The sequence below is a fragment of the Diorhabda sublineata genome, chromosome 10 (assembly GCF_026230105.1).
Source record: "Diorhabda sublineata isolate icDioSubl1.1 chromosome 10, icDioSubl1.1, whole genome shotgun sequence".
Lineage (NCBI taxonomy): Eukaryota > Metazoa > Arthropoda > Insecta > Coleoptera > Chrysomelidae > Diorhabda > Diorhabda sublineata.
Genome location: NC_079483.1, coordinates 4,375,144 through 4,401,591, shown reverse-complemented (window position 1 = coordinate 4,401,591; position 26,448 = coordinate 4,375,144). Strand labels below are relative to the sequence as shown.

The 26,448-nt window shown below is 33.7% G+C and overlaps 1 protein-coding gene across 5 annotated transcripts; it reads right to left on the bottom strand.

Moving 5' to 3' along the window:
• Window positions 1-2,907: 2,907 nt before the first annotated feature.
• LOC130449901 (ornithine aminotransferase, mitochondrial-like) lies at window positions 2,908-26,196 on the bottom strand. Of its 5 annotated transcripts, none has more exons than XM_056787973.1 (7): window positions 26,074-26,196; window positions 10,557-10,733; window positions 7,993-8,217; window positions 7,713-7,936; window positions 5,215-5,515; window positions 4,697-4,909; window positions 2,908-3,353 (listed from the first exon to the last, which is right to left on the bottom strand). In XM_056787973.1, the coding sequence occupies exons 2-7, from the start codon at window positions 10,717-10,719 to the stop codon at window positions 3,178-3,180; spliced, it is 1,302 nt and encodes a 433-aa protein (XP_056643951.1). In that variant the 5' UTR covers window positions 10,720-10,733; window positions 26,074-26,196; the 3' UTR covers window positions 2,908-3,177. The 5 variants fall into 5 exon arrangements, with proteins under 5 accessions (XP_056643951.1, XP_056643949.1, XP_056643950.1 ...); XM_056787971.1 differs by lacking the exon at window positions 26,074-26,196 and adding an exon at window positions 22,924-23,200; XM_056787972.1 differs by lacking the exon at window positions 26,074-26,196 and adding an exon at window positions 22,874-22,966.
• Between the last annotated feature and the right edge of the window lie 252 nt (window positions 26,197-26,448).

Here is a 26,448-nt window from a genome sequence, read left to right as displayed (position 1 = left end):
TCATGATGATAAGTATATTTAGTGTTGCAAAACAGAAGTTATTTATTAAAACAACTTGCTATTTTCTCAAAGAAAGAGATATAATGTTAAAAGTCTACCAGATAATTGCATACATTTATCTGAGATCTTCAAAAAGTACAGAGTTGTATGGAAAACTAAAAGTTTCTGTCGAGGATACTGCATTTATATTTATGCGCATGTGTATTGTTGTGCGGAGAGCGCATGATCTCTTGTATATGTGGAAAAGCTCATGCGCACGATGGGTGCCTTGACAGACCCCAGTTCTATGTAAGACGTTTCTTTTATTGTTCTTATTAACAGACAATAAAGCATTTTCTATTACGAGTGATTTATTTGATTAAAACCACGTACCTTAACATGGTAGCAGAGCGTGTATCGTTTAATTAAAATTATTAGACAGTATCCAGTGTACGAAGGAAAGCATGTTTAATACAAAATGGCGAAAATTGGTAACATAGCTATACCAGTGTTTGATGGAGAAGACTATGCCATGTGGAAAAACCTTCTTACGTTTTTTTTTAATTAAAAAGAATGTGATGAAGCTGAGATACGAGCGACAATGGTAAATGATTTGGTTAGGTTATGTACAAGGTATTATGTCTATATATATATATATATATATATATATATATATATATATATATATATGGTATAATTAAAAAAATTGATAATCTGTATTTGAAAGAATCATCAGCATTGCAAATTATTTGTCGAAATAAATTGGAAAACTATAGTGACTCCGCCACAGTTTTAATGACTTTGAAAAATGTGTAAACGACTTAAAAACCGCAGGAAAAAGACAAAACTAATTATATGTTGAATACTCTGCCCGATTCGTTGACCCTAATTGACTTGTAAAAAGAAGAAGATTAAACAGCCGATTACATTAAAAATAAAATTGAAATGACCGAGTTCAAAAATAAAAAAAGACGAAAATCCTGTAAGAATATCGAATGTATTTACTGTAAATAAAATAGGGAAGGGCACAAAATATCGATATATCAAACTGTCGATATTTTTTCAAAAATTATGTTGCTTGTGTATGTGTGTGTAGTGTACAGTAAAATGGCGGCAAGCGACATTACGTGGTGTGATTTGTTGTGTCTTTTCGTTTCTGTTTCTTGTAATTTATGTGGTAACACATACAAAACATGTGGAAATACGACAAATTTATGATCCAACACAATTCAGGCGCGCTCCACATGTTTTGTAGGGGCAACTTGCGTAATACATAACAGTATACATTATTTTTCGGAGTAATAAAAAAAAATTTAAGGTAATGCTACCGGTTTTAGAAAAGATCTTTAGGGTCAATCTCACGTAAGGAGTGGGGGGAGTCCAGGCAAATCTCATCTAAGGAGGGAGGAGTCTAGCTGATCGAAAAATGGCTCAAAAAAATGAATCCCATTACTTACCTTATTTGATCTTTCGGACAATGGAATAGAGATATGTTTGTCCCTTCTTTGGTTGAATATCCATCAACACAGCACATTCGTAGCATTTTATTGCAGTACTAAACTTAAAACACTGAGTGAATGATTTGTTCAATTAATAAAACTGTTGTTACAACGGCAAGTAAGGGCAATCGGTATATTTTTATACTTTTCTCTGCATCCGATATTCATGTGACATAGGCATAACCAGGGAAAGAGCCTAGAGCCACATGGGGACAATTTGATTGTAAAGAAAGGAGAATCGAAAATGGACTCGACCCTTTTGCTCTAGACTAGTCAAATGCTAGATTTCGGTACCAACATTGATAAAAAAAAGCAAATTCTTAAATAAATGCGACAATAAATATAATAAATTCATTTGACGAGATCAAAATATCAACTGGGTTTTTGGTGTGGATAAGTTAACCTCACTGCGGCAGACGGCAGGATTGGCGTGGACACCCTGACGCTTTAAAATCTCACTAAACAACGCAGTTCTTCGCTTCTGAATTAAAGAACTTCAATTTATAAAATTGGTAAGCCGAGGCGATTGGTAAAGAGTCTGGTGCTGATGATGCTTAGCAAAAAAAGAAGCTCACAGGGGTACCACTTGATTCTGGAACAGTTGAGTCAAACAAGTGGCGCTGTAAGCCTAGATAAGTCTCCGGTCTCCGTCACCGGTCAGCTGACCGACACCAACTGAGCCTGCCTTATCATTACTCACGGAGTTGAAGGGGTAAAATATGAATATTTTTCATTATGTTTTGAAAATTTATTTACTGTGTTTCGTTAAGGTTTTAGAATTTAATAAAATTTGGAATATTAGCATCTAATATATAATGTTCTCGTCTTCTATTTCAAGCGCCCCCAGGTGTACTGCTCTGGAGTTCCTTAGTGTTTCACACTTCTAGATAATGTGGATAGAGGTTTCGTCCTCTGTACAACAAAATCTGCACGCGGCATTATCTGCCAGGTGTTGCGTCTTCAGGTGTATGTTGAGGCTACAGTGCCCCGATAGGACTCCTGTTAGTATTCGTAGATTGTTCTTACTTCTTTTCCATGGTTCTGTTGCTGCTACCACAGAAGGGTTCGGGTCCCATGAAGGGCTTGTCTGCCCCCGCTTTAGCGAGCTTATTAGCTATTCCATTCCATTGTCTATACATGGCTTTCGTTTATAAGTATATTTTATTATTGAACTAGAAAAATATTTCGTAGATATAATTTATATGGCACAACAACGTTTGCCGGGTCAACTACTATTATTATAAAATAATCAACCAGTTAAATTTTCAGAAGTCTACAAAAAACTGGGGTGTAAGAATTTTTGAAGGGCTTGGGTGGGGTACAGCACAAAAAAGGTTGGGAAACACTGGTCTCTACTATTTTGTTAATATTCAGTGTTTGTGATATTAATTTAATATCTCAGGAGATTTTTTGCTGAATAAAGATACGATTGATTACAATTTTTTAATAAATTTTCCAGGAAAACCTTATATATCCTTATAAAAAAATATATAATGAAAAAAGTAGGCAATAATCTAATAAAAAGTTTATGCTAATAGTCATATTTTTAAAAAGTTCAACCAATATTTTGACTTTATATTTTCATCATTCTCAAATTAGTCCAGTCTAGACTAGAACACAATGTCTTTGCTAAATGAATCTAATTTTCTGAACACTTGTTTTATAACTTTTCATTTCATTATTCAAATAATCCTATATTTTATTGTGTTGTGTCGAAACTGGTAATAGTTCTAACAATAATGTCGATCGATTCCTTCATCTGTTCTTCGGTTATTGTAAGTGGTGGTGAAAATCTTATAGTACAGTCGTGAGTGTGTTTTGCTATCAGACCATTTTCTTTCAATTTCAAGCAAATGTCCCATGCATCGACGATATCTGAACAAAAAAACGAAAATTCAGTAAAATATATTTTCAAATAATCATAGAAATTTAAAAAAAGGAACGGACAAAAGGTGATTAGAGAGATAATGTTGATAAATAAGTGGATGGATATTATAAGAAAAAATGAAAGGGAAAACAATAACCAGAAGAGACAACCACTGGTAAATATTGTTCAAGGAGCAGTAAAAATGGTATTGTCTATGTAGATATAAGAAGAAGCCAAAGAGAATGGACAGTTAATGATCAAAAGAGACAACCAATGGTAAATATTGTTCAAGAAGCAGCAGAAATGGTATTGTCAATGTAGGTCTAAGAAGAAGCCAAAGTGAATGGACAGTTAATGATCAGAAGAGACAATCCATAGTTAGTATTTTATGAGAAGAAATCAAGAAAATGTAAAAGTGGATGGACGTTATTAAAAGAAAAAAAAATGAAAATAGTAGAGCTCAACCAAAAGTTACTATCAGAAAAGAAACAGTAGTCAAGCTTTGAAATATTTGAAATTTGAAAAAAAAAATATTATACAAGAAGCAGTCAAGAATGTGACGAAGAAGTGGATGGACGTTATTAAAGAAAAAAACGATTAAGAGACACAACAAAAAGTTACTATTAAATGGGAAGCAGTTAAGCTGACATAGAAATAGGAGAAAGATAATAAATAAACCAAATATTCAGTAAATGGTCAATGAAAAATGACCAGAAATAAAACCAAATAATATTATAGTAGTAGCAGTCAAGAATGTGACGTAGGAGTGGATGTATGTTACAAGAAGTAATAGTGAGCAAATAATAAGTTTAGATCAGAAAATCAATGGTCAGAATTATATGAGGAGTAGGTGAGGATGTGACATAGCAGTTATACTATGAAGAAGTAAAAGAAAGTCAGTTAATGATCAGAAGACAAATCCATTGATTAGTATTATATAAGTAGTTGTTATATGTAGTAGGAGAATACTGCTCCGAGCAGTACAACTGATGAAGAAGTTGATGGAAATTGGAAGAAGTACAAAGAGTGTTAATAACCAGAATATACAAGGAAAAAAATAATTACAAATAGGAAAAAATAGAGAATCCGTCTCCCATATATCAGATGATATCAGATTGTTTTAGATGATATTTTGATTAGCTGTGATAGTAATTTGTTAACAGAAGTCTTAAAGATATGTTGATGGAAGTAATCTAAGAGAGTTTCATTTCAATATTAATTATAAACCATCCAAACATAGTAATATTTGTTTTCAGTGTTTTAATATAGCGTAAAACTGATTTTTTTTTTATAATTTTCACTTTTTCAGCTTCAATTCAATTTGAAAAAAAAAATACCCGAAGAAGCTTACTTGTATTAATATCAATTGCATTTAAAAGTCCTTTTCCTCTAATAGTATTAACAATAGGATTTCCATTGTTGAGTTTTTTTCTTAACTCAATTCTAAAAATTTCTCCTAATTTGAATGCGTTGTCGGCTAAATTTTCTTCTTCTAAAACCGCTAGTGCCGTTATTGCTACTTTACACGCCAAAGGATTACCACCAAATGTAGAGCCATGGGTACCTATAAAAATTTTTTAGGTTAAGGTAAAATAACGCACAAGGGATTTTAATATTACTTAAAAAATTTAAAAGCAAAGAAGAATAACCTAGCCTCGTTATAATGTCGATTAAATTTTTTTTGAGTAATCATTTGGTGGTGAAACTACCTAAAAATGTTATTGATGAAGAAGACCTAAAACTATTCCTTCCATTTGAGGTTAGTTGAAATATAAAGAGATCAATAAAAACAAATTATTTACTGCAAACTGATTCTTACGAACTTTCTAATTGCGAATTTCGTTGGGATTATTTTGGCAAACAACTTACCAGGTTCCATGACTAGCATCACATCATCATCTGCCAAACAAGCAGATACTGGATAAACACCGCCTCCCAAAGCTTTCCCAAGGACTAAAATATCAGGTTTAACTCCTTCGTAATCTACAGCCAGTCTTTTTCCGGTTCTTCCTAAACCGGTTTGTACTTCGTCTGCTATCCATAGGACGTTGTATTTTGTACAAAGTTCTCGAACACCTTTGAGGTATCCTTCATCAGGTATTTTGATCCCCGCTTCGCCTTGTATCGGCTCCACCATAAACGCGCAGACTAGAGGATCTTGAAGAAATTTCTGTTCGGAAGAAAATATTTTTAATGGGAAAAAAGTAAATCTATTAATCGTCTCATTAATTATATATTATTAAATTACTATTCAACTTTGACGTATTTGATACATTTTCTTATAGGTTAAGATGGTTTTTGTCGTAATTTTAAGCTTTGAATTATTAACATTATCAACAATTTGTCAATAAAAATGCACACAAAACCTTGCTTCAATCTCATCCTATAGAAATTCTCAAAGGTAGAAATCACACGTGGTCAGATTGGGTGATTGCGGAGGTCATGGAAATATAAAAGACGGTATCACTCGTCTACAACCACGAAACTGAAACGTACAATGAATAAACAATATAATACTTCCTTTTTACCCAACCATATTGAAGCTTTAATCTTTTATAAGCAATTGTATAATTAGCTCTGAGTGAATTAGTGGATTGGAGGCATTCGTAGCAGTGCTGCCTCAAAATAAGGAAAAACAGACGAGGTACAAGAAAGAAGAGAAGGTAGACGTCCACCAATTTCAAAACAATATACTTGCAACTACCGGCTGATTTATTTATTATTATTTAACTGTGGACTATTTCTTCGGTGTTTATGATTGTAGTTTAGTCCCAGTTTGAGACGCGAGAACGTGCTGTGATTTATACTTTTTGGACCAAGACATCTTGTCAACGAATTGTTTTCGTTCTCGTAAATTCGAACTTGTAAGTTTTAAAATGAGTAAAACCAAGAAACTATCGGTTGAAACTCGTGTAGTAATCGTAAGTCTTGATAGTCTAGGCAAAAGTAACCGTACCATTGCCTCCGAAATACCTCGACGTACCGTGGAAACAAATATGCATCGACCAGGAGCGTTGGCGATAGAAGACATTCAGAGTGGTGTCGAAAAAACCACAACTGGTAAACGTATTGTATCAATCAGTAAAGGTGATCGATGACTCGATGATCGGGCACAGAAATAGCAGATTTCAGATCTACCTTCGAGTCCTACAGTGTGAAAAGGAGATTGAGAGAAGCTGGCCTTTATAGAAGGGTGATATTAAAGAAACCTCTTTTAAGACGTCAAAATAAAATTGGGAAGTTGCAGTGGTCTAAAAAATTGGACGCACGAAGTGTGGTAGAGAGTTTTATGGATGGATGAGTCAAATTTTGAGGTTTTTAGGTTAGAAGAACGGATGTTAGATCCATGTTTAATCCCGACTGTAAAACACGGCGTAGGCTCCGTGATTGTTTGGGGATGTTTTGTGAGAACCGCGACAAGAGACTTGTTAAAAATTGAAGGGATTTTGAAAAGAGAAGGCTATAAAAATATTAAAAGAAAATGTAGTACGTTCTAGCCAGCATATGATTGGCAGGAAATTTATCTTCTAGCATGACAACGATCCTAAGCATTCCTCGAAGATGTGCACAGAGTATCTGAAAGAATTGGAAAGAAATAATGTACTGAAAGTAACGACTTTGCCGTCACAACCCGATTAAGTTGTTGTGGGACAAAGTAGACTGGGGAGTCAGAAAGTAGTGTCCAATTTCCACTTTACAACTTTGGAATATCCTGAAAAACGAATAGAACCAAAAAGAGAACCATTATTTGTTGAAATTATTACAGAGATTGTCAAAATTGTGCACCGAAATAATAATAGCGAATAAAAAATTTCGATTCTTTAAAATAGATGACATTAAAGTTTAGTACTTATTCAATTTATGATTTTGAGTACTCTATAGAATATTTTAAAGATTAGTATCCATTTGTGATTTTCTCCTGAAAAGAAACTAAATCGAATCGTTTTAGAAACATCAAAAGATCAATATTAAATCCCGGCGAAGCTCAACAAACAGTTGTAAAGCCTATATAAACAGGATGAAAGCCGATGGTTGATGTATGATGATATTGGAATGGTATTTCATCATTAACTTTGCAAACCTGGTCAAACTATTAACGACGATCTACTGTCACCAACTGATACTAGTGAAGCAGAAAATCAAAAAGAATTGACCAGTAACAAATATAACCAGTCAAAACAAAGTTTAAGAGAGTTTGGATGAAAAGTTATAACGTACAGCCCCGTTTTTGCCCCCATGAAAGAATATAATTAATTAAGCGAAAAAAGCGCTTTCTGTTCATTTATATTGCTCAGTTCAAAAAATCATCGATCAAAACGGAAATGATAATTTTTTTTCTACTTGAAATAAGTCTTGGAAAAACTCACTTCCAACGCATTCAAATCGTTGTACGGTACGCAACTAAACCCGGGAATAAAAGGCCCATAGTCTCGGAAACAAGAAGGATCTGTAGAAGACGAACAAGCCGCTAAAGATCTACCCCAAAAATTGTTTGCCGCGAAGATAATTTTGGCCTGATCCTTGGGTATCTTCTTTTTCCTATAACCCCATTTTCTCGATAATTTGCAAGCCGTATCGCCCGCTTCTACGCCTGGAATATGTTATGTTAAAAATAAGAAACAACAATAAAAGATAATCGATATTTACCTGTGTTCATTGGTAGCAGTTTGTCGTAACCGAACAATTTCGTAACAAATTCCGAATACGCCCCCAATTGATCGGAGAAGAAGGCTCTGGAAGTATGATGGAGTACGGTACTTTGATCTTGTAAAGCTTTAATTATTTTAGGATGACAATGACCGAAATTGTTGGCGGAATATCCGCTCAGATAATCGAAATATCTTTTACCTTCTACGTCCCATACAAAAACTCCTGGAACATTCAAATTCAAACTATATACGAGAAAGATTTTACGCAAGACTAAGTTTATAAGTTAAAAACAAAACGAATTTCACCGTGTTTTAATTGATGTTCATAAAAAGAGAAACGGACGAAAAGTACGTAAATGTTCTCTCGAACATGCTCCGTACCATGCATTCTGAGTGGTGCTCTGCTACTAAAATTGATTATAGAAACCAAACCAGAAACAGAGGAAAGAACCGTAACAAAGAATAATTAGAAAAATTAATTATATAAATTTATGAAAAACGCTAACTACAAACGAACCATTGATGCAGAGATTTAAGACAAGATTTCATCAACTAAATTGGAATTACTGGAACCGTTGGGGATTCATACTGAACACACTGTAATCGTCTTCAGAGACTGAAGGTAAAGTAAACATTTTGATTTTGGAATAATTTTCTCTGATAGCTCCATAGTAGGCGGCCAAGGGTCGTTAAGGGCATAGGCCTTCTGATAAGCCCATGCTGCCCTTCTGGAAATTACCAAAGATCAATGTCGTTTGAAAAGCCCATTAGGCGCTTTGATTTGAACCTATTGACGAATTAGGGTATGATTGCTAACAAGCCGAAGACGGAGAAACTACGGTGGCTTGGTTCAGGTGCTGGATGGAGACCGTCCCAGTCACCGCATTAATGAAATTCAACAGCTTTTCTTCTGTGAAATCGGTATTGTGTTTTGTCAAAAGTGTCGGTCGGAGCTTCGACATCATTGGAAGCCGAGGGGAGAAGATAAGGATTTGCTATGGTTCTTGCTCTTGGAATTTCGTCAGATTTTCCACGGGCATTGTTCGCGGGAAATCAGCGAAGTCAAGTTCCAAAGACTCCATGATGTTTTAACAGAGTGAGTTCAACATTGTGTTATGAATCCAGTTATGAATTAAAACAATTGTTGAATAATCCTAAGGATAAAATACCAGTTTTGGAAAAGAGTGGTATCTATAAAATTAACTGTAGTGAAGTGTTGAGACAGAAAGTATGTTGAACAGACTACAAGATCCGTTAATGTCCGGTTTAAAAAGCACTTAGCTCTTTAAAATTTGAAAGGAATGAAAAAATCGGGTATTGCCGAGCATCGTAGTATAAGTACGAAGGTCAGTTTAAGACAAGCAACAAATTTGCATCAAGAGAAAAAATGCTGCGTCTGTAAGCATTTTTATATTTTAATTGGAATTTCGCGCTCTAGAAAGGGAATCTTGAGAAGTTATGTTGGTAACACGGATCGAGACTTGGGTCAGACAGATGTAAACACAATAAAAATAAAGATTTTTTTTAAATTTATTCTGGCCATCCAAGAAAGAAGTTTACAGTTTCAGAAGTAGGATGACACCCGCAAGCCCTGGAATGATTATGGACTAGTTATTTTGATAGATTTTCGGTTTGTTGTGACACATAACCCAACGTTATGTACGTGATTCTTGAATGAACGAATGAACTTGTGATATTATGGAAAATCGGGACGATTATGATATTTTTTTCGAATCAAGACTCGACCAAAGCGAATGGCCTACAGTGCTTAGCCCTCAAGTCCCGAATTTTGGGCTTAGTGACCGAGTAAACGCTCAAAATGCAAATCAAACCAATCAGGCAATTACTGACATGGTAAACATAGTGAACATGTTAATTCAACAAAATGCCCAGATGCTACAGATGTTACAAATACAAAACAGTAGGGCTACGCCCTCCAGTAGTGACCAAATTAAAAATTTTAGTATTATGCCCAATTTATCTAAAACAATTGACAAATTCAGTGGTGAATACGACATTAAAACTGTTAAATTATGGCTTAATCAATTGGAAACGACTGCGACTTTACACAATAATTGGCCTGAAGCTTTTATTTTCAAGACAGCAAAAAGCAGTTTAGAAATGGCTGCGAAATTTTGGTTTTCTGGTAGAACGGAAGAGTTGAAAGACTGGAACCAGTTTAAAACTGTTTTTCAAAAGATTTAGTATTAATATTTTTAGACAGTGTTGCCAGATTTATGAGCGTTGCCGCACTTATGCCGATTTTTCGAGATCGTTGCTTATATGAATTATGTAAAATAAATAAGAGTAATAAATACAAAAATAAATTATTGGATTAGTGTGACAGTGTAATTTGGAGTGTTGGATTAGTAGTAGTGTGTTCAGTAGGATTTCATTTTGTAGTTTCATAGATGTGGTGTGTGGAAAACCATACAAGGATGAAGAAAAACATAGGTTAAATGTGGCATGTAACAAAATGTCGAAAATTTAATGAAAAATCATACAAACAACAAAGTTGTATTATATCAACTTAATATTTAACAGTACTGAAAACTAATTTACCTTCTCCTTTCGAAAGGGCCACTGGTAGAGGGTGATAATTATGAGCAACATATTTTTCTTCCCTCTCGATAACATCCTGAGTACTTAAGGCTCTTTTGTGCGTTTTTGTGACATTTTTAATTTTTTTAACAATTCTCGAGGATCTTCTACATACCGGTAACATATTTTTTTTATTAACTGAAACAAAAATAAAATATTCGCAATTATGCACATGCATAAATTACTTTATCCAATTTAGTCAATCAAGTCAAGACTTTGTATTGTATTCAGTATCAGCTAATAAGAAAGTATGTGGCTTCTATAACAAAATTGTGATAACTTTTTTGTTGGAGTTTTAAATTGTTTTTGAAATTTTGGACCCTATAACTCATCGGGATTACAACTTGTTATAGAATAAATTGCCACCAATCGTTATATTTTGGGTTACCCTAAACGCCTCTACTCTGTGTGGGTTGTTAAAACGATGATTATACCACTAATGATGTACTCAACAGAAACAATGATACTAACAAGATATAATGACGAAAAATTGAGAAGAACGGAAAGTTAATCAAAACAATAATGGGACTAGTAAAAATAGTAGAGGGAAATATAGGATGAGATCAAAAGAGAAATAACTGATTAATTCTGCTGCTAATATATCGTAAAAAAATGAAAAATTCACTGAAATAAGTAATTATAACATGATTGGAGCGAAGGAACAAAATCTATAGCAAACAATATGATGCAATGGAATCTCCTAAGCAAAGTAGAAGTTAGAAACTGGAAGGAAAAGACAGAAAACAGGAGATTGTGACGGGAAATCCCAGTGCCAATCAAGGTCTTTCTGTACTGTAATAAAAGCAGTCAGCCAAGACTTTTATAAATAAAAAAAATTCCACCATTGATTGGAGAATAAGCGTCAATCGCTGGGACCACTTGGTACATCGATACTAGAAATAGAAATTTGATACAGAGATGTGGCAAAACTTCTCAAATGCTTGAACATAAATAAAACCACTGGCTCCGATGAAATACCACCAACAACTCCGCTATGCAAACTCTTTTCTCTATCATATAAAAAAGTTCTCTTCTCTGCAGATTGGAAATTTGCTCGATTTCAGCCCATGCTAAAAATAGACGGTTCTCAACAACTAACGTCCGATTGCTTTATTTCAAGCATTGCCAAGTTCATGAGAAAGTCGTTAACCAGCAAATCTTGAGATATCTTAAGTCTGTTTACATCATCAGCGACCATCAATAAGGCTTTCGTAAACGTAGATCTCCTGGTCTATGTCATCAACGTATGGACTGGAGCTAATAGAAATATGAGGAATCTACAGCAATCGCACTGGACATATCGAAAGCTTTTGACAGAATTTGGCATGTAAACCTTCTAAATAAATTAAGATTCAACGGTCCTCACTTATCGACTGGCTTAGTTGCTCTCTCAAAGACAGATCCATCCATATTGCTATCGATGGACATACCACAGAAAGATTTGAGGTCAACGCTGGTATTCTCCAGCGATATATCTTGTTACCTGCTCTCTTTATCCTGTATATTAAAGAGCCGCCACAATAAACACCCAAAGGAACAGATCTTTACCAACAATACCGATTTTAAAAACATTTTGGAGTTAGTTGGAAGAAATCTGTTTGAGATTAATGCAGCAAGACCCAGACTGACACTGCAGCTCAGGATTTGGTCATGTCTGGACATAAAATATCACCAGCGGCGTAAATTCGCTTATCGGGTGTTGAGGTTGGAAGCAATATGTCCTGGCATGGTCACGTGGTTCGATTAGCTAAGGCAGCTTTACAAAAACTCGGAGCTCTCTTTAGCACCAAAAAGCTATATAATTTGCAATAACTTCTAATCCTCTACAAGGCTCAGATTTTCCATCTTTGGAATATTTGGAACACGGTTCCCAAGCATAACCTGAGGATTCTCGACTCAAAACAAAAGAAAGCCATTTGACTTATAAGCGATCCAAAGTTGGTCAGAAACTTGGACAGCTTAGAGCGCAGAAGAATGGTCTTTCACCGATACTACTACTTCCGAGTTGTCCACCATAATCCCACCTACAAGACCTACTTGACAAACAGACAGGCACCGAAGTCACCTGCAGACGCCCAGAGCGACAATTTTTATTTGGAGAAGTGCAGGCCTCTGGAGTCAGCTACCCGAAGCTTTCCCGAACACTACAACCTAAAGAAGTTCAAGATCAATATCCACAGGCAGTTGCCACTCAAATTAATGGACTGTGATATGATTTACCCTCTTGTGCTTGCTCTTTACATAAAAAAATAAGCGAGAAGATATAGAGGTGGATTTACCCTAACAAGAGGATATAGAGACCATTTTTGCGAAGTAACCTCACTAGGGGTGTTTAGTCATTACTATTAGTATTTATTCGCCCTCAATTTCTGTAGAAAAATTTACTAATTCACCTGATTTGATTCGTTCCGAATACTTTTTGTTTCCAAGCTTAAACCACACTCTAAGTTAGAAATAAGCACGCTCGTATATTACAATGAATGACCATGTACATGTTATTTTAGAGCCGGTTAAACACATAGCAATTTATAGACATAAAACAAACACTTAAACCAACTGTTGAAAAAATATATAATCTACAAAAAACAACACTTATGCGATTATGATTGTTTAGAATAAAAAACATCCTTGAAAAATAATTATGATTGTACCTAAAAATAGATTTTCCAAATAAACATAGATCAAATGACGTCCAGAACTGTTGCTACCTTATACAGGCAGTCAATTTGAACATACCACCTTCCATATTTCCAGAGGCGTAGCGTACATATGAGTTACGAGGGTTGCCACTTAAATTTTGAGATAGACAAACCAGATATACCAATAAACTTCTGCATGCGTCACATTCCTCCAAATCATGTGATTTGAACGCATCAACTACTTCTTCGGGTGTAGAAAAACGTTGACCTTGCAATTTATTTTTGATCTGCGGGAATAAGAAGAAATCATTGGGTGCCAAACAAGGATTGAACGGCGGATGACCCATCAATTCGATGTTGTGACTGTCCAAAAACGTTTTTGTTTGTCGTGGTGGAGAATGATTTGTCTTCTGCGATTGGTTTCTCTGATCCGTCTGGCAAATAAATGCTGGTGTAACATTCTGAATTGACCCCTCTATGTTGATCTAATGGAACGGTGGCGATATATTTAGTATTTCGAAAAAGCATACCACCATTTGCTTCGAAGTGCTTCGTGCGCGAACATCTTTTGTTGGATTTGGTTCTTTATGAAAGACCCAAACAGTCAATTGTTGTTTAGTTTCGTATTCAAATCGTATACACGTCTTGTGAAGCACCGCGATTGAATTTTTTCAGTATATCTTTGCTCCAATCGATTTAGCGATTATCAAATTATGCGGTATCCAACGCGAACAAATCCTTTTGACAGCCAAATGCGATATTAAATCTATGCGATTGGAATTGAGGTCCAAGAATGCCTCATTCTCACGATATGCCACATGACGATCTGGCAATGTCAATTCACGTTTAAAATCGATGTTTTCTGGCACAACAGCCGATTTTCGACGACCTTCACGAAATTAATTCATCAGCAAACTGCGACCACGATTAAATTCGGAAAACCGATGAAACACGATGGCTGGAGATGGTGCTTTATCACCAAAAGACGAAGCGAGTTGATCGGCACACTGCTGTCGATTTAATCCACGTCGAAAGTCATAGAAAATCGTCGCATAAAAATATTTGCGATGTCATTTTTTGACCAAGAGGAATCTTTCAAGTATATGTAAACAACTCAAATAGCACTCGTACGACAACACGTTCTAAGTAAAATTGAAAATGTCAAACTTTATAATGGCAATGTCAAATTTGACATATTCACATCAGTGTTGCCAATGTCAAACTTTATGATGGCAATGTTATATTTGACATATTCACATCAGTGTTGCCAATCTCAAAACTTAAGTAGCAACCCTCGTATTTCACATGTGTCTGACATAAATAAATAACGATTATGAAAACAATTTATATCTTCGGTTTTGCATCGACAAGAGTTTAATCTATTCCTTGTTGTTGCTTATTCAATAGATTTAGTTTTTCAAAGATACTCACAAATTCTTTACCGTCGATTGTTAGGTTGTCAGGTTTGTTGCTTAAAAAATTGAACAGTATGAAATAAGATGGTTTAATTTTGTTCTTTAACAAATAGCTTGAAGAGACTCCCAAATTTAGCATTATCTTTAATAGCATAAATATTATTACAGAATAATCTGAACATTTCCTAAAATTAGAAACAGTTCATCTCCTAATTCTGATTCTAATTTGGATTTTTAAAAAGTAGTTCTACTTTTACTGACGAGTTTCGCTATGAAATGAAACATTTAGAAAAAAATTACACTTTTTTATCTTCAGCTGTTTAGAAGTTATAGGAAAGTTAATTGGGTGAAAATATAAGTGAAAATCCGGTATATTTATTATATTTATTAATTAATTCATACGAAAATTCTCGAGGTACAATTTGAATAAATATCTCATCTGACTACTAAAAGAAGTGCCCATCATATTAGGACCACTCTCTGCAGAAATGAATCAGCGAATTTTGCTATTTTTTTATATTTTACATTTAGTCCATTAAAATGTTAGAATTTTAGTACCCTTACCTTGCGTTTTTCTGTGGACGCAATTTTATTTTACCGTTGTGTGGGGGGAAATCAAGGAAAGCTAAAACCCCAAGTGTGTGAGGTTCCATACCTTGTCTCCCGGCTGCTATCTTAAATAAAGGGGTGAAAAGCTATTTTTGTCGATATTTCGCGAACTATTGTCCCTACAAAAAATTCGTAAATATATAAATTGTGGGAAATCGCTTTGCCTACAATTTTGTCTATGATAATTTTTGCCATTAATCGCGAATTTAAAAAGTTATGAGCAAAAAAGTGCAAAAATTTTGTCAACAATTTCTTTTTTCGCTAAATAACTTTTTATTTCTCGATTTTTTAATAAAATTACCTCAGAACAATCTTTTAGATCGTTCTTTAAGGATTAATTTTATATGTTGATTTTTTGCATTCCACTCATGGGAATTCTAAGCAGGTAGAAAAGGTCCAAATCACCGTTTGGGGACAGGTTTTGATTTTTCAAGCAATAGCGAAGCATTCCAAGATCAAAAATTCATTTAGCTTATCAGCACTGGCTCCAACCCAAGATGTAGCTCGTTTCCAAGATGTTCGAGTATATCACCAGGTCCAGTCGTGACGTAGGAGATATCAAAGTTCTGAAGATTGGGGTTGGAAGAATCAAACAAACAGTAGTTGCCAGCACAAGTTTCCAAGCCTCCAGTACCTCCGGAGCTTATGAAATTAATTTTCTGCAGATGTAAAGGAAATTGTGGAAGCATATAGGGCTGCAGAAAAGCAGACATCAAATGTTCTGCAGTATGTCTTCATTGTTCTGGCGAAACTTGCAGCAACATCATGGAAATATCGAAGTTAATAGAAGAAAACGAATTAGAAGATGAACTTTCAACTATGACAACAATTTTAACTCCCGTCATCCCCCAAACCTTTACTTTTGACACAGATGTATATACTGATCCTGAAACTTAACCTGGACCATCAAAAAGAACTAAAATATATCATGTAGTACAAAATGCCAGGAAAATTTAACAACTTATCTGTGGATTACGCCTACAGTGGATACCACGTAAAAAAACACGCCTATCGACTCTACCTCGTAGGTGGCGGGGAAAAGAGTCGATTAAAAATAATAAATTATATATAAATGGGCAGAAAAATCTGTAGAGAAAAGAAAATTAAAAAAAAAAATTGAAATGATAACAAATATTTTGTTTTTGGCACAATGTGGTGAGCATAGACGCGTCCTGGCACTTTTGGAGCGCTCTATGAGCCACAAGAATGAGTGAAATGCAAAAAATCCACATATAAAATTGATCCTCGAAGAACGATCTAAAGAATTGTTTTCAAGTAATTTTATTAAAAAATCAAAAAATAAAAAGTTATTGAGCGAAAAAAGAAATTGTTACAAAATTTTTGCACTTTTTTGCTCATAACTTTTTAAATTCGCGATTAATGGCAAAAATTATCATAGACAAAATTGTAGGCAAAGCGATTTCCCACAATTTATATATTTACGAATTTTTTGTAGCAACAATAGTTCGTGAGATATCGTCAAAAATAGCTTTTCACCCCTTTATTTAAGATAGCGTCCGGGGGACAAGGTATAGAACCTCACAAACTTGAGGTTAAGCTTTCCTTGACCTCCCCTCACACACCGATAAAATAAAATTGCGTCCTCAAAAACACGGCAAGGTCCATTGTAACATTTCAATGGACTAATTGTTAGGGCACTCTTGTATATTATTTTTATAAAACCATCGGTTCCTTGGATTTCCGACTTGGAGAGTGTGAAGCATTTTTCATGGTGCATCACAAACTTTCGTCTTTTTAGTATTTTTTACCATTTTTAGCTAATTCCCACAATACTCTTTGAAGTATTGTAATCGGTAATTTTCTTCTCTTTTTTGGATAATATTTTTTGGTTTTTCACTTTTTGGGAGGTTCAAACATGGTATTTCATTAACAGATTCGGCTACAACACGGTAAATACTTCTGCGTGAAATATTTTTATTTTGAAAAATGCCAACTGTAAGGCTTAGGTATCTGTAGAAACGAATTATAAATTTTTTTTTCAATACCATACGTAGGGCATAAAACTTTAATTTACGCACTAGTGCGTAAAGAAACACATTTTAAGCAGTAGTACGTAAAAAACGTATTATTAATGTCTCCCTTGTGTAGTGGATCACAAGCGGGAGGTCCCAGGTTCAAGTCGGGCTGTTGCCATTTTTGATAAAATTTTCGCTAGTAGAAAAAATATTATATGAAATTCGTGTGTTGAGGCCTTTTTTCGACTCATGTTTGACATGTTAAACTTCTAAATTTTGTGCCAAAACTATTGCATTTCATTATTACATAGTGACCCGACATACTTCGTACCTCCTCAATCGATAAATAAAAAAACTAAACTTTTGTTTAAATAAAATAAAATTCAAACAAAAGGAATCCTTTTTTATTAAAACAAATTAAAAAAATGCTCGGTATGAATGATGTTGCTTACTTACAAAACAGAATTTCCCTGAAATACTGGCTATTTACAAGCTTTCAATTTGATATTGACAGACACACGCAGTTATGATACAGTCTGTTAATCAATTTGAAGTTTTGTTTTGTGGTTCGTAAATAAACAAAGATGACGGTTTTCCGAAGCGCGAACACGCGACGCATAATTGTCCATGCGCGAAACACAGGGAAACTCCAGGTTGATTCCGCAAACTTCCAACGACTGGCCTTGCGATTTATTTACGGTCATCGCAAAGGCCAGACGCACCGGAAATTGTAAACGTTTAAAATAGAATGGTAAATCAGTTGGAACCATCGGTATACGCAGGATCAAAATATCCTTTCCTTCGTATTTTCCCTTTATAATTGTTGCCTCAATGCGTTATTCATCACATCTTTCAGAGCCAGGCTTGTTCCATTGCACAGTCGAGGGTGATTAATATTACACAGCATGATGACAACTAATCCTACTTTTAACTGCAAATTGTGAGGTGGTAATCCAGGCTATTCCAGTGAATTTAAAAACTTTGTGTGATAGTTGACTACGTCATCCTAGTTCATAGCGGTGTCGACTGATTTGAAGGAAACTAACTGTCCCGGAAAAAATTCTGAATGGTCTCATTAAGATCCTCTTATATAATATCTTTATTTTTCGCCGCCAATAATGCTCGTTCACCCAACCAAATATGGTTATTGAACTGTTGCGTTATATCTGGGAAAACACGCTGAATAAGCTCCCCTTTTGAGTCTGTGATGTGACAAATTTAGAAGATAGATCGACATATTAGTTGGTTGTCAAATGTCAAATATTGTGTTCCGTTCAGAAAAAACAAAATTGTTTTCATTTAATCCCGAGCGTTTCATGTTTATTCACCTTTTAAACCTTCTCTGACTTCCACAAATAATTCAAGACCAAAATTAGCCAAATCGGTCCAGCCGTTTACGAGTTTTAACGAGACTAACGAATAGCAAATCATTTATATATGGGTATTCGGCAGATCGTTGAACATAGGAAGACGGGGTTTTTTCATTCTTGCTCAACCATTATAGCTGTCTTTCCTCTCTTTGACTCTCTGTGGAATGTTTAAACTGGTAATAATGGTAGTGTTTCACTCTAGCACGCTTATTATCATATCTTTTTTCTTTTTCACTTTTGGAGTACCACGAGCCCCTACATCTCGAACGTAGCGATGAAAGTATCCCTTTTTAGTTGAGACTCAACTGCCTCTGCGATCTTACGTGCTCTCTGTGCTTACCCTTGTTTGTACATTTTCACTTTGTTATCACTATCAGTCGTTTTGTTAAGTTAAGTTTTTACATGTTGTGTTACGTCTGTTTTTCTTAAAATGCCTTCATTTACCAATGAAGAATATGCGGATATTTTGATAGCATACGGAAGTTCTAACTGGAATGTGCGTGAGGCGCGTAGAATTCACCACCAACCGACGACTACCCAGTCACCAGAAGTTTTCGAGTACATACTGGCGTTTACGTGAACTGGCAACCTACACTCTCAAGAATCGCGAATCAACGTCAGAAAACACAATGTTCGCATTGACGAACAAATCCTTGCCGAGTTTGACGCTGACCCTACCAAAAGCATAAGACGGGTAGCTGAAACATTTGGCATAAGAGTATGGAAAGTGTGGTCTGTTCTACGGCATGATGGAAGACGTGCTTTCCATTACACACCAATTCAAGGTATCTACTTACTCTTAGGCACACTCGACTTCTCGTATGTTAATAATGCATTAATTTGTTTCTCAAAAGTCAACGTGGCTGCAATCGTGCAGTAAGTATGTAGGCATCGCCCATCTTGATATTCGTTTTGATACGTTTGTTTCATTATTTTAATCCTTGTAACTTTACTTGAAGTCGAATTTCGTCGAAATGGTCCAACTACGTAAAAAAAATTACAACTCCGGTTAGGAAAAAGATATCGAAACAAATCACATACTGTTAGAAAGCCTACACTCTAGCGATGTTTTAAAAAAATCAGAAGCTTCCTATCACCATTATTTTTTTTCAAACGCAACGCCAAGTTGAAGTTTAAAAACTATTTTAACTTTTCTTTGGAGTTCGGCGGTCCACAAGTTAATTTTAATTTTTGTTTGCCATGCCATTCACCAATATTCTAATAAAGGAAACAATTTGGGCCTAGCTATAAAAATGAAAAAGTTACAGGGGGTACGAAATTTCTAAAAAACAAAAAAAAAATTCTATAAAAAGTTTTTTTAAGACCTGGATTTTTTTCCTGAATAGATAGAAAATGTCTTCCTATGTTCAAGGATCTGTCGAACACCCTGTATATATATATATATATATATATATATATATATATATATAGATTTGCTAATTATAATACAGGGTGCGGCAGCATAACTTCCTTTTTTAAAAAGTTCGCCATTTAGTCGGTAGATGTCGTAACGTAAGTTTTGTCCCGGCACAGTTCAGTCGCCATCATGCGTTGAAACAGTGAGGAGCGTGCGTTTGCCGTTGAGGTTTACTTTTCGAGCGGATGTTCTGTGATCGCAACCCAGCGCGCCTTTCGGAATCGCTTTAATTTAGCCCCCTTGGCCCCTGTCCCGGACCGGAAATCAATTGTTACGTGGGTCACTACGTTCAGACAAACTGCAAGGGTGACAAGACGAAGAACTGGAGTCCCTCGGCCCATTAGATCACCGGAGAACATTGAGTTAGTTAGAACTTCAGTGTTGCGATCACCACGGCGTTCTGCGCGCAAACATGCGTCTGCCCTTGGACTTTCCGATCGTTCTGTGAGGAGAATACTTCATGATGATCTTCATTTTCATCCATACAAGATGGCAATTGTGCAGGAACTTTCTGAACGTGACTTCAATTCTCGGAGGAACGCGTGTGAGGTTTTTCTGGAAGTCGTTCCTGAGGACGCTATTGTTTTTTTTAGTGATGAAGCCCATTTTCATTTGTGTGGATCCGTAAACAAACAAAACATGCGCTATTGGGCTGATACCAATCCTCGACAATTGCATCAACGGCCTTTGCATTCACCTAAAGTCACAGTGTGGTGTGCAATTTACTCACGTGGAATTATTGGTCCCTGGTTCTTTGAGGAAAATGAAGTCACAGTGACAGTGAATTCGCACCGGTATGTAAACATGTTACAGGAATTTTTTTTCCCACGGCTAGATGAGTTGGACTTAGGGGACACTTGGTTCCAACAAGACGGAGCAACGGCACACACTTCAAGAACATCGATGGCTGTTTTGAGGGAACACTTCCCAGAGCGCCTTATCTCAATTAGGGGCGATTTGGAGTGGCCAGCCCGCTCTCCCGATTTGACCCCTTGTGATTATTTCCTATGGGGTTTTTTGAAATCCCGTGTGTATGTGAACCGTCCAAGGACCCTACAAGATTTGAAGACGAACATCCAGGAAGAAATTGCCAACATAACGCCTGCTATGCTGGCAAGAGTCATGACAAACGCCAGAAATCGGTTTACTCAGTGTATGGAGAATGGGGGACGTCACCTAACTGATTTGATCTTCAAAACTCAGTAAAACAAAACTTTATGTATGTGCCTGTATTATAAAAAACGAATAAAAATTTTCTGATTCATACAATAAGTTTTATTAACTTTTGAAAAAAGGAAGTTATGCTGCCGCACCCTGTAATTACCAAAAAAAGTTGTAAATATATAGGAAGAAAACTTCAATGAAATTACGAATTACTCCGCTTTATTTCCGTATTTAATATCTAAATCTAGTGAATATTCCTTTTAGACAAATCGAAGTTCAATAGAGACTGCGTTGAAAAAAAAACTTCTGTGTCATCATCTAAAATATCACAATTATTGTACCGCTCCCGTATATCTAATTACAAATATCGATGTCAAGGTAAATATCTAAGTACTTTTAAACAAAATATTCTTACCTAATTTCTATAACTCACTTCACTAAATACAAAAAACTAGTTCTGTTTCTAAAATAAACTGTAATTCCTTCTCGTTCTCAAATTCAACTCGGCCTCAAAGTTGAACTAGTCTGGTAGACAACACGAAGAATACTCATACTCAAAACATAAACGACCTTGAGTTTGTTTAGATGTACCTTCTACAGTTTTTCAGTGGTAATAATTCAGATGTTTGTGTTTATGTGCTATGAAAGTTTCTAGTTTGTTTGATCGCTAGATGACGTTCATTTTCTTTTAAATGGAATGTTAATTAATTAATTCCAGTTTTGACCTTCATTATAAAAAAGCAGAGGCGTATCCAAGTGATAAGTTAATCAACGTATTGCGTAAATTTAAGGTAGAATGTATCGGATTGGGTCAACAAGTTCATTTGGAATTGTTACATAAATCAGAATAAATGAATAGTTTGTAATGAAGTTAAGTAAATAATGTATGCGATAAGAAATAATATCGACAAAATTTTGTTCAATTTTTTCAAACAAATTTGAGTAGTTGAAAACAAGAATTTTATTGCAATATTTCCTTTCCACTATGGATTTAAAATAAATTTCAGTATTCTTGTTAACTGAACATACAGGGTGTGGCACGAAGATATTGGAATAAACTAAAAAATAACTTCAAAAATACGCAGTTTCAACTTTATTAATTCACCGAAATATATCTAAAAAATATCTATGGGTTCTTCTTAACATCATAGAAAAGCTAACAATGGTACATACGAGAAAGTCGATTGCTTACCCCACCGCCGCCATTTTAACGTAGATCATCTGTTTTCTTAAATTACTTAATATTGAAAAAGATTGCTAAAGGTCGAAACGTAAAATTTCTACTTCCCTTTAAACAAAACTAATTATTTTCCTAATAATGCCCAAAATGTCTTTCGTTTCGACACATCTATTTGTGTGAAAAGATATCGCAGCTATAGATTAGACGGGCGGAGGTAGTAACAACGCATTTTTTTGGAAAAAATATGAATTAAAACAGGACATAGAAAAGAAATAATGAATTTCAATTAACTAAGTATATGAAATTAAATAAAGTGAATATGACATAGTAAATGAAATACTCTTATGAATTGCATGACTTGTAGAGTAAATATTTCACCCAGTTCCTTTAAATCTCCATATAAACTAATTGGCATATTTAATTAGTACCAACGGTACTACCTGTTAGGTGTAAAACCGATTTAAAAAATTGATAGAGAAAATATATAAGTTATATTCATTAATCTCACCGTAAGCTTATTACTACAGAATATACTAAGATTAAAGCAATTTTACGTACTACTACTACACCAGATACAACAACATCACAACACTAAACACAAACGATTATCACACCTCAATCCATTTAAACTAAAAACGTTGCACTAGATTTGAATCCTCCTATTATTCATAATTACTCAAATTTTATAACTAATTTCAAGAACTTCATTAAACTATAACAATAAATCTTTGAAAAGATTTTTTCATATTGTAGTGTTCATGATTAGTTAGTTAAAAATAAAATCTTGATCTAACATAACTGTTTACTTATTATCGTTTCGGATTTGTAAACGTCATATATGATAATAGGATACATTAAAAGTAAAAACCTCACAGCTTATCACAACGCGTTGGGCGGGGCCTAATTGGCGCCAAGCTTAAATTATTGAGTGCTCAATTTAAATCGAATTTGTGTATATCAAGCATTATATATTGTTATGGTATGAATATATCCAAAATAAATTATTAAATAATAATAAGATATAAATAAAGCAATAAGTTCAGTTCTGTTATTCGGTTAATAACATTCTTTATATTAAGTTTTGGCCAGCACTATATTCTAAATTATTATTTAATTTTGACAAATCCTGTATAATCAAAGAATTTAATCCATAAATTGACAGATAAAAACAGGAGCACCAACTTCAAAAATTTGTGTGACATACCAACATAAATTTTAAGGTTATAAATGATAAAATATAAAAATTTTGACAACTGCAATGATAAAATTAATAACATAGGAATGAAATAAATACAACAAAGAAATTATAGAATAATATTATTTGAATAAAGTCACAATAATTTAAAAATTTAGAAACGACAATTTAGTAACTAACTTTTAAAATAAATATCATTGGTTAAAAAAAAACAATGAAGAAAAGAATCAACAACGAAAGAAAATTTTTTTTGCAAGAGAAAAAAGAGTAAAATAATTTTAATTGAAATTTAAAAAATTAAAATCTTGATAAAAAAGGCATAAAATATTCAAAGGATTGATAATTAATAATTGTATAAGTGTAGTAATAAGAAATTAGTGAAAGCAATTAAATAAAGTGAAATAAGTGAGAATACTGACAAAGGGACAATTTCAAAAATTAAGGAGTTGTGAAAAGGAAAAGAACAGGAGTGGAACTACAGCGGAGTATCTGTTTATTCTACAAGGCCGTAACAATTTCCAATTTAAAAAATTAAAAATACAACATAACAAACACTTAAGGTACTGTTCTATTAAGTTTAAGTATTTCTTTTAGTATATAATATTTGAGTTCACATTTCCATATAATTTATTTTTATGAGTGTAATTACGAGTATGAATGAATGAATGAATATTTGTAAAATAAAATAATTGTAATAGCTAGTTAAGAAATTGTATATTTTGAATATTTTATTCATTATAAATAACAGACCCGGTCTTAAAACTATTATAATCTGACCTTATAATCATAACAATTTATCGCAATAAAATTTTTTAATTTGACCTCACAATATAACACCCTGAGAATAAAAAAAATAATAATAACATAATAAAATAAAGAAATTCAAATAATTATTAATGGCGCCCAAATTAAAATCTGATTTTATTTAAAATAAAATTTATAAAAATAAACATTACACATTATCATACCATAACAATATATATATATATATATATATATATATATATATATATATATATATATATATATATATATATATATATATATGTAAAGTAAAAAAGAATCGTGGTCTACCAATTCGATCATTTCTATTCCAATTATGTGTTTGCTTTATATTGTTTTAGTTTAGGTAAGGTTAGGTTAGATTAGATTAGGTTGGGTTAGTTCAATGTTAGGTTATTAATGTTTAGGATTAATGAGCTTTATATTTGTATATAACTCCTGTATTCTTAATGGTAACAAAAAAAGTGTATAGCAAATTTAAACGATCCAACCGACAAAAATAGAGGGGAGGAGTATTAGATACAAATATAAGTTGTACATTAAATATAGGCAATTTTATTCAACCTAATCAAATCTAACCTGACCTTACCTAAACTAAAACAACATAAAGTAAACAAACATTTGAAAAAGAAACAATCGAATTGGTAAACCACAATTCTTTTTTACGTATATTTCTTATTATAATATGTATAACAATAAACTATACTTCATTGACAAAATTTTATGATGTTTCATAGACAATGTTTATACACAAATTTCATTTAAATGAGGAGCGTAATTTAATCTTGGCTCCTATTAAGCCCCGCCCAACACGTTGTTCTAGGCTAAGAGGTCTTTACTCTTATTGTATCCTAGTCATATTAGGCGAAAGAAAAGTACTCTGTTTTCCATTTTTCATCATGTTTGATTATTTCAAGTGGAGTTGAGAAAAAAAAATACTGAGATCAAACAAAAATATATATAATATTTGATTGAGAACTGAATTTTTTTCAAAGAATATTAAGTTTAACAAAAACCCGTAAATAGAAGCACAGAGTAAGCTTATTGCCTCATAAGAATTATTTTCTAATATGAAAAAGTTTGGAAAATCTTACGTAAAATGATCCGAAGGTTGAGAGTATTCAAATTTCACAACACTATCAATTAACATAATATAATAGATAACCTCCATATACTGAGCTATTGATTTATTCAATAAAAATATTTTTTTCTGCTATTACGAATTACGTTCTCGAAGGGTGTACTAACAAACTTAAAAATGGTTTCTATAATTTTGTTTTACAATTTTTTTTTCGATAATTGATCAAAAGCAGACTTTATGTGTAACGATTTATGAGTTTATACAACTCGTATAAAAGTAATAAATAAATTGTTGTTCAATTTTAATTTTTTATCTGAAAACTAAATTGGATTTGCTAGATTGTTGATAACCTTTATATCTGTAGGATCACCAACGAACTTCGATATTTGTTATGCGTAAAAAAATTGAATACAATGAAAGCACTGAGTGTTCATAACACTCAAAAAGTTTCTATGTAGCAATAAAAATAAGGGTAACGATCCAGAGCAACGCTAAAAAGCCTCCTAGTGACAGGTGACATTGACATACGTGAAAATTGTTTCGATGATAAATACTTTAATTGTGTACAATTTTTATTATATAGTTTCAAAATAAAATTTGTGAATAGAAAACATTTTGTAAAATTCAATATTTGTATTCTTAAACTTACCTGTCCCAAAACAAATATATCACTATGTAATATGTCAAGTAACCTTCTATTCTTTTATAAGTAGTAGGCACTTAATTAAAAGTCTACTTTTAATCTAATCTAATTATTTACCATCTTTGAAGTATATTTGTGTTATATTTATATAATGCTTCTCGTGATAAAAAAGTGAACATGCCCCTATCAGATAAATTCATTTACAAATAAATAATAAAAAAATTATAATCTTGAATCTTTGTCGGAAACAATTTCAGTAACCCGAAAAAAAGTAATTGAAAAAAATTGATCTTGTCAAAAATGAATTTTTGTCTGTTTGATCCTTTCATAGGTGTAGAAAGAACAACTCACTATTCAGAGAAGATGCAATTAGAGCAGACG

Coding starts and splice junctions, on each gene's coding strand:
- LOC130449901 (XM_056787973.1), bottom strand. CDS start 10,719: ATGTTACCGGTATGTAGAAGATCCTCGAGAATTGTTAAAAAAATTAAA. Junction 8,218..10,556: donor GGCCCTTTCGAAAGGAGAAG/GTAAATTAGTTT, acceptor TGAATGTTCCAG/GAGTTTTTGTATGGGACGTA. Junction 3,354..4,696: donor TGCAATTGATATTAATACAA/GTAAGCTTCTTC, acceptor TTTTTTGTTCAG/ATATCGTCGATGCATGGGAC.